General features: G+C 36.3%; 1 protein-coding gene across 4 annotated transcripts in view; it reads right to left on the minus strand.

Annotated features, from left to right (window-relative positions):
- EML4 (echinoderm microtubule associated protein like 4) overlaps nt 1–12529 on the minus strand; it is a 155463-nt gene that overhangs the window by 17673 nt on the left and 125261 nt on the right. For all 4 annotated transcript variants that reach the window (XM_010842316.1, XM_010842314.1, XM_010842317.1 and 1 more), the window contains 4 exons: nt 8949–9100; nt 7735–7860; nt 7519–7650; nt 6723–6790 (listed from right to left, as the gene is read on the minus strand). In XM_010842316.1, the coding sequence (XP_010840618.1) occupies nt 6723–6790; nt 7519–7650; nt 7735–7860; nt 8949–9100 (478 nt within the window). The remainder of the gene's footprint in view (nt 1–6722; nt 6791–7518; nt 7651–7734; nt 7861–8948; nt 9101–12529) is intronic.

Consider the following 12529-nt stretch of genomic DNA (forward strand, 5'->3'; position numbering starts at 1 on the left):
ACAAAAAAGGGAATTTCCTGGTGGTCCAGCGGTTAGGACTCTACTTCCACTGCACGGGGGGAATGGGTCTGATTCCTGGTCAGGGAACTATGATCCCACATAGAAAAAAAAAAAAGGCAATAAAAAAAACCTCCAGAATGTCTGTTGGTATACAATATGTAGAACCTAAAACTGAGTTATTTACTGGTGAGAGATAGTAGCTCTCAAAAAAGAAACAAACAACAACTAAAAAAAAAAACACCCAGAAAGCCCTCTGCTTACTTTTTCTATTTCTTGAATTGTACACGTGTGCGCCTAGTCGCTCAGTTATATCTGACTCTTTGCAACCCCCTGGACTGTAGCCTGTCAGGCTCCTCAGTCCATGAGTATTCTCCAGGCAAGAATACTAGAGTGGGTTGCTATGCCTTTCTCCAGGGGAACTTCCAGACCCAGTAATCAAACTGGGATCTTCTGCACTGCAGGCAGATTCTTTACCAGCTGAGCTATGTGGGAAGCTATCAGAGATTAATTCTTTCACTTGTGGCGAGTAATTTTCTGTAATAATTAAAATAACTTTGTTGTGAAAACTATACAGCAGTAATTTTAAGGCTCCCACCCTTTTCAGTGCATGAATTTACATTCTACCTTTAGAAAAGACTTTCTAGCTCAGGACCTCTATCCTTAACCAGAGTATGGAGAAGTAAAGGAAATTTTCTACAAATAAATAATTTAAGTTTTCACTGTGCTGAATTGGACTCTCATTCTAATCTACAGTATATACACTGGAACCAAGCTTCTGCTTCAAAGAATCATTATGGGGCTCTATGTGGCCTAAAGGATCTTTCTAAATGGAACTGCTCAGCATCAGAGGTGGGAAATCTTTGGCCATATATTTAAACTAATCTGAGTGTGAGTCAAATAACCACACACACTACCACCATAATTTGATGACTTAAAAAAAAAAACAAACACCATACATTGATTTCTTTAGTGGCAAAAGGAGAATCATAAGATTTCAAAGCTGGAAAGTATCACATGTTAAAGTCTCTAAATGAATCTATATCTGTTCATAAAATGCATTAAAAATTATTCATCATCATATAAAGTGTATCCTCTGCGTGGCAGGTTTGTAACTTTTTTCCAACTGCTTTTATGATCATGAAGGATCATGAAGTTTCAGAGCAGGGAGTAATCACTGAGGATGTGGGGGTAGTTTAGGATTTCATCGTATCAAATGTGGTAAGAATCAGGTGGAGAGGAATATAGGTAAGAAAGGACAGAAAGGGTTGAGGTGTATCTGAAGGATAACAACTTAACCACTCTGGCTGGAATGGTGAAGGAAAGATTTTTAATGGGCTTTAAAGGCCAGGCTAAGAAGTTTGGATTCCACTGTTTAGCTATCAAGAGGCCTTAAGGAATGTTCTATTTCAGTTAGCTCATAGTTTCTTGTGTTGGCTCAATCCACTTCCCCTGCCTGATATGAGCTCCTAACTCTTCACTGCCTTCTTAAGATCTCAGAACTCCTACAAGGCAGGACCAGCTCCACCTCCTTTGGGAGGTGCTCTCTGACCACTCAGGTTCACAGTAATTTCTCTGTTGATCTTCAAGTATTACTGCTTGTTTATTCAAGTAATACAAGATCAATATGCAAAAAGCAGTTGTATTTATATATACCAGCAATGAATATTTTAAAAATGAAATTGAGAAAACAATTTCATTAAAAATGGCATCAAGAAAATGAAACACTTTGGTACAATTTAACAAATGTACAAATTTGTACCCTAAAAACATCTTTGAAGAAAACTGAAGACCTAAATAAATGGAAAAACACCTGTTCATAAATTGGAAGCCTTAATATTGTTAAAATAGTGACATATTCAAATTGATCTATAAAGAAGAAAACAATCCTTATCAAGGCTTCTTTGCAGAAACTGACAAGCTGATCTTAAAATTCGCATAGAATTCAAGGAATCCTCAATAGCTAAAACCACCCTGAAAAAGAACAAAGTTGGAGGACTCACATTTCTCAATTCAAAACATAATGCAAAGCTATAATAATCAAGACCAGTATTGCATAATATGAACATAGAGATCAATGAAATATAAGTGAGAATCCAGACTGAAACCCAGTTATGGTCAACTGATTTTCAACAAGGGTTTCAAGTCTTTATTGCAGGAAGAAAAGTCTTTTCAAGAAACAGTGCTAAACAAAACAAAACAAAACAGTGCCGCAACACTGGATCCACATGCAGAGAATGAGGCTGGATATCTACACAAAGATTAACTCAGAATAAATCAAGATCTCAAGGTAAGAGCTAAAACTATAAAATTCTTGGAAGAAAAAGTTGTAGTAAGTGTTTAAGACCAAGAGAAAGAACAGATAAATGGGACAATATGAAAATTTTAAACTTTAATGCAATAAACTTTACCATTAGGAAAGTTAAAAGAGGGACTTCCGCTAGAAGTCCAGTGGTTAAGACTCCGCCTTGCAATGCAGGGGACCTGTTTTTGAGCCCTGGTTGGGGAACTAAGATCTCACATGCTGTGGGGCAACTCAGCCTGCACACCATGCCAACAACTAGGGAGACCACTCGCTGTAATGAAAGGTCCTGGGTGCCACAACTAAGACCCAACACAGGCAAATAAATATTAGAAAAAGAAAGAAAGAAAGTGAAAAGACAGCACTGGAATGACAGAAAATACTTGCAAGTCATACATCTGATGAGGTACTATATCCAGAATATATAAATTTATAGCCCTTACAACTAACAATAAAAAGACAAATCAATTCAAAGATAGGCACAGGACATGAACAAACATATCTCTAAAGAGTCTATACATAAATAACTAATAAACACATGAAAAAGATACTCAACGTCATTAGCCATCAGAGAAACACAAATTAAAACAATGAAAAAGCACTTCACAGCCATTAGGACAGCTATAATCAACACACAGGCAATGACAACTGTTGGCAAGGATGTAGAGAAATTGGAACCCTTATATTTTATTGGCAGAATTGTAAAATGGTATAGCTGTTGTGGAAAACAATTTGGAAGCTCCTTAAAATGCTTTAAACATGGTTCACTCTACTCCTTGGTGTATACCCAAGAGGAGAAAACATTTGTCCACACGAAAGCTTGTGTATGACTGCTTACGGCAGCACTACTCACAGCAGTCATAAAATGGAAATATTAATGCAGATGGTTATTTGAGGTACAGCCATACAATGGGATGTTTGGTGACAAAAGGGAATGAAATGCTGATACATGCTGTACAACATGCATGAACCTTCAAAACATGTTACGTGAAAGAAACTAGTCACAAATCACAATTATATGATTGTATTTATATGAAATGTCTAGAAGAGGCAAACCTATAGAAATAGAAGGTAGACCAGTTACTCAGGGCTGGAAGTGGGTGGGGATAATGAGGAATGACTGCTATCGTGTACATTCTTTCAGGGTTAATGAAAATGTTCTGCAAGTAGCTTGTGATGAAAGTTCCACAATGCTGTGAACTTCTTGAAAACTACTGCACTGTATACTTTAAAAGGGTGAATTTTAAGGTATATGAATGATATCTCAATAAAGCTGTTAAAAAGACTCTTTACTATTAACATATAAGGAATAGCAATGTTATGGAAGCAGTATGTCCATGTAGGGCCATGCATTTCATTTTTTCCCTTAGAAACTGTATTCATAATATAATCTTTTAAAATGATAAATTTATCATTGTGATAATTTATTCATACTTGTGGTTACTTCTTGATTACAAGTAGATTTCTAGATACAGACATGAACACATCTTTAAACATGTTGCTAGTCACCTTTTCTGGATCATGAACAATTTGGATAACGTGCTGTATTAAAAAAAAAAAATTCTTGCCCTCAGTGTGATTTTTTGCAGGCTTAGGGTCAGTGATAATAATCTGAATGGTTACATCGTGGAATATTGTTTTAGACAATAGAGCCAGGTGTTCACAGACCCATGCAAAAAAAATAATAATAAATAAGAAAAGTTCTCTAAGAATCAAAGGCAGGAAAATGAATACTGATAACTACAGTATAAAATCTCCCCTAGATTTTAAATAATCCCCAACTCTACACTAGAAAGAATTAACTGACAGCACTTTTGAGTTATATCACTCTCATTCATAAGGTTTTTCCTACTCACAATTCCAAGACGAAACAACTGGCTTAGCTAAGTCACTTACATTAAGTAACTTTTCCTTTTAAATTTGTTAATGATGACTTCACAGTTATACTAAATGTTAGCAAGTAACTTCAGTAAGTTTCATCAGATCTGCTTGTCATGAAAACCTGGGGCTCTGTATGTACATGCATCCAATAAGGGGTTGAGTCTTAATGATTCAAGTCCTTCTAGCACTACTTCACTCAGTGTTGAACTCCTTATTATACACAGTAAATGCTTTTAAAACACTATGTCAGACAGTGATTCAACCTTCAAAGATAAACTTTCTTTGTAACATTTCTAAGTAATACTACAAACACTATAAACACATCTCAAAAGAGTACTGGTGGAGTCCTGGAAAGAGACAAGCTTTAAAACCATATAGAACTTGAATCATATAGAACCTGAGTTAAATCCCAGCTCAAGCACAAGTGACTCATGTGACTTGGGTCTTGGGTTTCCTGTTTGTGCAAAGGAGATAGTAATGAACATTTGCTGCATTCTTGTTAAAATTTAAAGTCAAATATGAAAATAATTTAGTACAAGGTGTGTCATCAGACTGTGAAAAAATGGTAGCTCTTATTCCTACTGTTTCATTGATATTAGCATTTGTAATATCTGTTCAGCTGCCCCCAAAATAAATCTGAAGTAAACTCTTTTGTGGTTTCCTGAAAACCAGTTCACCACTATAGTTTAGGAGATTCTTATATGCTCAAGACATACATTTTTTGTAAAATAGAAAATAAATTTCCTTCAGATTCTACAAAGTGGCCTGCCATATGCCTGTTTAGTCCAAGCAACAATCTATTACTGACATGTATTTTGAGGAAATCTGAGATAGGAAAGCCATCTATATTTCCAAGTTATCACCAATTACGCTCCCAAGCAGCCTAATTCTAAAACTCCACTATTTCAGAACCATTCAAATAACATCTCTAATTACATACCCACATTTCAAAGTTTATCTTTACCTTAAAGACCTGTTCTTCCATGATTCTGAGCACTATAAATGAGGATTTTGAAAATGTTTTGATTTTCCAGAGGTATTAGGTTTGTATCTAACAGCCAAAGGGGAAAACTTGATTAAAAAAAAAAAAAAAACTCTAAATGGCTAAATTTAGTTAGAATTAAGTAAAGTGGAATTAAATAAACCATCTAGTCAAAGCTATGGTTTTTCCAGTAGTCATGTATGGATGTGAGAGTTGGACTATAAAGAAAGCTGAGTGCCGAAGAATTGATACTTTTGAACTGTGGTGTTGGAGAAGACTCTTAAGAGTCCATCTCTTGGACTGCAAGGAGATCCAACCAGTCCATCCTAAAGGAAATCAGTCCTGAATATTCACTGGAAGGACTGATGCTGAAGCTGATGCTCCAATACTTTGGCCACCTGATAGGAAGAACTGACTCATTAGAAAAGACCCTGATGCTGGCAAAGATTGAAGGCGGGAGGAAAAGGGGACGACAGAGGATGAGATGGTTGGATGGCATCACTGACTCGATGGATGTGAGTTTGAATAAGCTCTGAGAGTTGGTGATGGACAGGGAAGCCTGGCGTGCTGCAGTCCATGGGGACACAAAGAGTTGGACACTACTGAGTGACTGTACTGGAATAAACTGGATGATTTGAAATATTTGTTACAGTCATAAAAATATTTATGTGTGTTCACAATACTTTCACCTTATTAGAAATCAGCATGCCACATTTTTAATGGGTTTAACTTTTGAAAACTGACTTTATATTTTTCCTCTGCCTCTTTAAAAAATAAGCTATTTGTGATGAGGGCTACTCACTAGCAGAGGCAATAAAAAGGACAATTAAAAAATATAGATAATAAATATATATTACTTAATGGTCTTGGAAAGGTACTATATAAGGTCTGCAAAGATAAGTAATTAATAACAATTTCAAGAAACATACCTTTATTATTTACCTGTGCAGCATTCAAGAAGGGAAAAAGCTATAGCTCAAACAAAAGCTCAACTGGGTTATTTCAGATTCGATTTCCTTCCCTTTTTAAAGATAACGAGGACAGAAGTTTTCTGATACCACAGAAAATGTCACAAGAGAGGGTCAAGTTTGCTGAACTGCCTCCTTCCTTAGTGAAGCCTATCCTGACCTCCCTATCAGGATATCATTTTGTAACTGTACCCTTCCAGATCCCTCTTACTATGTTCAACCCTCCCCCATCATAGCTCTTCATTTTTCTAACTTAATTAGTTAATAACTAACGTAATCAGTTAAGGCTTCTTTTTTTATTCTGCCGCCACCCCTGACACACATTAAAGTGTGAACTCCATGGGGGCAGGGATTTTTGCTTTGTACTGTGATGTAGCCTGAACCCTCACAATTGGGTCTAACAAATGGTAGGTCCTTAACAAAAAATTACTGAGTGATTAAATGAGTATACATAACAGAAAAGAGCAAAAAGTATAAAACTGTGCCACTTAAAAGATCAATTCTCCAGATCAGATAGAGAACATTCCTGAATAATGGTTAAACATCCCACCACTTAAGGTTACTCAGCTCACATTTCCCTTAAAGACCCTACCTGCCTGAGTGCGTTCCTATGGCCACCACTGTGCCACTTGGATGAAAATCTGCACAGTGTCCTGGTTCCTAGAAGAGAGACAGACAGCTGTTGGGGAGTACATGAGAAAGTCTCCCTGGATCTACGGGAAGAGTGGCAAAACATTTGAAAATAACTTGTTTCACATAAACATGGAATCTCAATCAACTTTACTACAGCCAATGGGAATACCACATGGACATAAGAGGAAAAAGAATTTCAGAGCAGGAAGGGGACATGCTGGCAGAGTGGTAAGGGGAAAGGACCACCAGCTTGCAGCTAGGCAGTGGAACAATAATAAGGTAACAACAAACATTTGTACAGTTCTTTAGAGTCTGCAAAGAACGTGTATACACCTTTTAGGCTAGAAAAGGTGAATATCTGGGTGGGGGAGGGAGAAAATACAGTAAGAGACCAACTCAAAAAGAAGACAGTAGATCCGTTAGTGAGCAGTACTTACTGAACCCAACTGCCCCACCACCAGCGGCCCAAACATTTCTGTAACAATTAACGCTCCATAAAGATGTGAAATATTCTTGATTTTTACTACTGAACCTGACAGAAAAGTTGAGCTTCTATCCTGTTAACTTGCTTCTTTGGAGTGGGTTCATGATGTACTTTGTAACTAAACACTCTCCCCCTTATCCCTTCCTCTTTACTGAACTATAGCAATAAACTTGGTTTTAACCAATACTGAGTCCTTTTTGCTTTGCTGCTACCAACTGCCAGTTTGGGGAGTTTCTGTGGGAAAATTATAATCACATTTTGCTTTACTCACATCTAGAAGCCTGGTCCATTCCAGTCTGTGTTCTACTGAGTTCCACATGCACACCTGTCTGTCCTGAGCACAAGTCAAGAGCAAGTCTTTGAAGGGATGTGTGGCAAGACCCCAAAGCTCATCTGTATGACCCTGAAAAAGAAACATACCCATTGTTATAAGAAATAAAGGGTATCATCAAAATATTCAGTTAATGGTTAAAATCAGACAGCTTACCTGTACTTCTATTTGGAAGCCATCATTAAATGTTCCTCGTAAAATAAAGTTTCGTGATGTGCCGACCAAAAATTGATCTGCCTTTCCTTCTGCTACAGCTCTGATTGTTCCATACTGATCAGGAACCTAAAAAATAATTTATAAAGTCAGCATACACATAATTCAATGCATTAATCAACCTGAAGACTGAAGTTATAGCTGTACACAATTATGTGGTAATAAATGACAGAATTTCAAATTTGAAAGTACAAGGTAATTTTATGTTAATAAATTATTTATTCAGACATTTATATTTTATACACAGAAGTTATAATGGATTATCAACATTCTTTGCTTCAATTTTAAATTCACATTTTATATGATTTCAAGAGTTAAGGATTATGAGTAAGGGATAAAGGAATAAGTTCTGAGAGACTACATGAAGACTGTGGCTTGATTTTGTTACTTATTGGTTATATTATTTTGGGTAAGCCATTTAGGCTGAGACAAATTTCTTTATCTATAATATGGGGATATATCTTCTTGGAAATAAAATCCAAGAGCAGTACGTCAGAATTCTCTTTTTAAGAGATTTTGTCTGCAAAGCATGTTATAAGTGGAAAAAGCTGAGAGTAAATTCAAAGTTAAAGTTACCAACAAATAGAAGCATTATTGAACTGTGAGATTTGCCTTTGCTCTGACAATCAGTGATCTAAAACACTATTCTAAACCATTTCATTTCTTGAGATCTCAATTCAACTTTCACTGAACACATAAAACCTGTTAGGTTTTATGCATATACTTCATTTATACCATGAAGCTGACATATACAGAGATATAATCAGCAATTATTATTAAGCCCATCATTTAAAAGATTATTTTTGAGTTTTAAAATTAAGCTGGTCATCTTGTATACCATGGAGTAGAATATAATATTTGATAAATGTCTGGCAAATTTTAAGTTTATATGGTTATGTGGTTATTTTGGGGTCACTAAAAAATAATGTCAGAAATAAGTAAGCAAGTTAACTATTCTGCCCATTTTTCTTATTCTTTCAAATTATTTGGCTTAGTGAATAGTCCTTTTTTTCCTGGTTTATTTCAAGGGAATGAAATGACAAGAATGTATTCCAAATTTTCCAGAAAAGTGTAAGTTATCTTAATGTGGGACAAAAGACATGAGTTTATAGAGGGTTTAACATTTTAAAATGTTTATGTTCTATTTTCATCCTTACCTCTATTTCTCTTTCAGGATTCAGATCATGATCCCACAGAATTATTTTTCTGTCTTTCCCACCTCCAGTTAATAACATCCCATTTCTCATCTGACAAAGTGTGAACACACTGCCATCATGAGCTTTGATTTGTTTGCTGATCTGATAAACACCTAACATAATGAGGGGTAAAACAGAAACACTAGTCATAACATTTTCCATCAGATTTTAGTGTCTTTTTGGGAAAAAACTTTAGCAGAACTACAGAGTAAATAATCAAAAGTTCTCATGACTCAACGATCAAAAATCTATTTCCAGCCAATTTTTCTGCAAGGCAGATATCAAAGCTTAATACAATATTTGGCATTCATGCCAATATTTAGTTACTCTGAAAATAATTCAAAATATATTCTTACAAAAAGGTAGGCTAAAGTAGTGACAATTCCACAGACAAGAGGGGATATATTAGCCTCAGAACTTTACTATCTCTTACAATCATCTCATTCAACAGTTAAGGTAGATATTACTCCTCTAATTTTATAACTAAGCACATAGGTATAGAACTGGCTTAACCAATACCACATGGTTAGCTAGTGACAAAGCTGTGACAGGAACTCAAGTCTCTTATATTCAGTGTTCCTTTAAGTTTGCAAAAGAGCCTTCACTTCCTCCTGGGGCAACAGGCATAATGTTTAACATTTAACCACTGCTGACCCACAGGCCTTCTGCTCTGCCAAGGATAACCCCTTTTATTTGCTGAGATACTAGGGAAGGTGTGGGGCAGAAGAGGCACTGGTAGCTTGGAGCAGTGGCTTTTGACCAAGCAGAGAAGTATTTTAAAAACTGACAGCTATACCAGTGTGAAAGCTGAACGATGACCCAGGTTTCTGGTATGCTCTCAGCACTTTCACAAGTACCCAGGAAGGAACAAGGCAGGCATAAAAATATAATCAAAGCCTCTTTCTTAAGAGTGAAGATAACAGAGTTTGGTACTCAAGCCCTTTTCCTTGGTATTCATGATGCCTTACTCAGAGAAGCTCTTCCCAGAGATAAGGGAGCTCAGCCTGCTGCTCTGTGATAACCTAGCGGGTAAGAAGGGGCATGGGCTGGGAGGGAGGCTCAAGAGGGAAGAGATAAATGTATACTTATTGCTGATTCATGATGTTGTACGGCAGAAGCCAACACAACATTGTAAAGCAAGTATCCTCCAATTAAAAAAATTTAAAATAAATGAATAAATAGAAAGCAGGGGCAGCTTGTATGCAATGTGCAAAACAAAATTTATTTTAAATACTCTGTTTAAAAGAAAAAAAAAACACAGTAAAAGCTTTTTGGAAGATGGTATCTTGCAGACTAATTACTAGGTTCATAATGACCAGGTAGAGCCTGGTTTAAACATGACCAGTCAGTCAATAAAATACACCTTAGATTCCCCTTGGGGGGGAAAAAAAATTAAATTTAAAAACTATTCAGTGGGGGAAATGGATGAAGGTGGTTAAAGGTACAAAGTTCCAGCTATAAGCTCTGAGAATTTAATGTATAATATGGTGACTACAGTTAACAATAGAGTATCATATATTTGAAGATGCTAAGACAGTACATCTTAAAAGTTCTCAGCACAAGAGAAAAATCTCTAACTATGTGAAGTGATGGATGTTAACTTATTGTGGCAATCATTTTGCAAGATAAACATATAGCAAATCAACTTATTGTATACCTTATACAAAGTTATGTGTCAATTATACCTCAACAAACTGGAAAAAAACTGTTCATTTTCTAATAAAATTGCTCATCAGCTGACAAACGGAAAAACAAAATGTGGTATTATTCAGTGACAAAAAGGAATAAGGTACTAATACATGAAATAACATGGATGAACCTAAAAACATTAAGATGCAACTCAAAGAAGCTGTTCACAAAAGACAACATATTTTATGATTCCATTTACATGAACTGTCCGACAGGCAAATCCAAAGAAGGCAAGCGGTTGCTAGTGACTGAGGAGAGAGAGGAATGGGAAGGGACTGCTAACGGGCACAGTGTTTCATTTTGAGGTGATAAAAATATTTTGAAGTTAGACAGCGGTGATAATTACACAACTCTGAATATATTAAACATCACTGAATTGTACATTTTAAAATGATAAAATTTTATGGTATGTGAAGTATCATCTCAGAGAAGATGTTAACTGAGATTGCTCATTTACCATTTGAGCTGTCATTATATTGTTAATATTAACTAAAATGTGTAGGGCTTTGGTATCTTAAAAAAAATTATGCTATAGTTGACTCTCAGTATTTCTCAGTGTGAGGCAGCTAGTGGCATAAATAACTTAACAGATAGGTATCTCTGGCAAGGGGAAAGGAAAGGGCCTGCAAGCTTTGGAGTAGACCTTTCCTGATTCAGCAGAGCTGGGAGCAGAGCTCCAACAAACTTGCTATTCAGGTCAACTGCCTCGGCTCACATCAACATTCATCACCTAAAAATACTTTAAACACTGAACAACACAACTGTGTCCAGTAGGATATCCAGCCAATTATCTATCATGGCCCTGATGTGATCAAGAAAGAAAGAACATCTGAGAGATGTGAACTTTCTGAGAGTATTGCTGGCTTTATTTGGGCAGTTAAAAGTTGGGGGTGAGGGGTGAGAGGGAGCGCGAGCTTATTTTTCTCACACATGGTCAAATTAACAAAAGTAGTCTGAGAGTACCATGTAAGAAATTATAAAATGCAGGGGTGTGTTTTACAACTCTCCATCAGAAAGCAGGGAAGTGAAATACAGCTTTTCTATTTTTAATTCAGTCTTCCCTACTTCTAAACATTACAAATACCTTGTTAAACACTTAAGATCTTCCTAGAAAGACAGAATCATAGAAAATGGAGAAACTGAAGAACAAATGCTTCATCAAGAATAAAAATACTCTACTTTAGATAGTATTTACCTACAAAGTAATTTATAGTCTAAGATTTCCTTCTCATGGGCCTATATTTCTGACATTCTAATTTAAGCCAAATAATGTTTGAAATACCTGCCAAGAAAAATAATTATCCTTGTATTTAAAAACCTACTGTACCTCCAGGCATAATCATGGCCAAGTCTATCCAAGCTTAACTGCAAATCCCCCCTTTATTCTCAACTCTAACAGAAACAAGGTTTCCATAAAAAGCAAGTTTATCTAGACTGCCAAATAAAGACTGTTTGGAGGGCTTTCTGTGCCTGTTTAAGTACAGAATCAAATGTCAGGGAGACTTTGAAATTTATGTTATATTCTTGTGTGTGTACTAAGTCATGTCCGACTCTTTGTGATCCCATGGACTGTAGATCGCCAGCCTCCTCTGGTCCATGGGATTTCCCAGGCAAGAATACTGGAGTTGGGTTGGAGAATTCATAGGAGAACTCAACTGGAGAAGGTCATAGCAGAGACATTACTTTGCCAACAAAGGTCCGTCTAGTCAAGGCTAAGGTTTTTCCTGTGGTCATGTATGGATGTGAGAGTTGGACTGTGAAGAAGGCTGAGTGCCAAAGAACTGATGCTTTTAAACTGTGGTATTGGAGAACACTCTTGAGAGTCCCTTGGACTGCAAGGAGATCCAACCAGT

The sequence above is a fragment of the Bison bison genome, unplaced genomic scaffold (assembly GCF_000754665.1).
Source record: "Bison bison bison isolate TAMUID 2011002044 unplaced genomic scaffold, Bison_UMD1.0 scf7180017864177, whole genome shotgun sequence".
NCBI classification, from domain to species: Eukaryota; Metazoa; Chordata; class Mammalia; order Artiodactyla; family Bovidae; genus Bison; species Bison bison.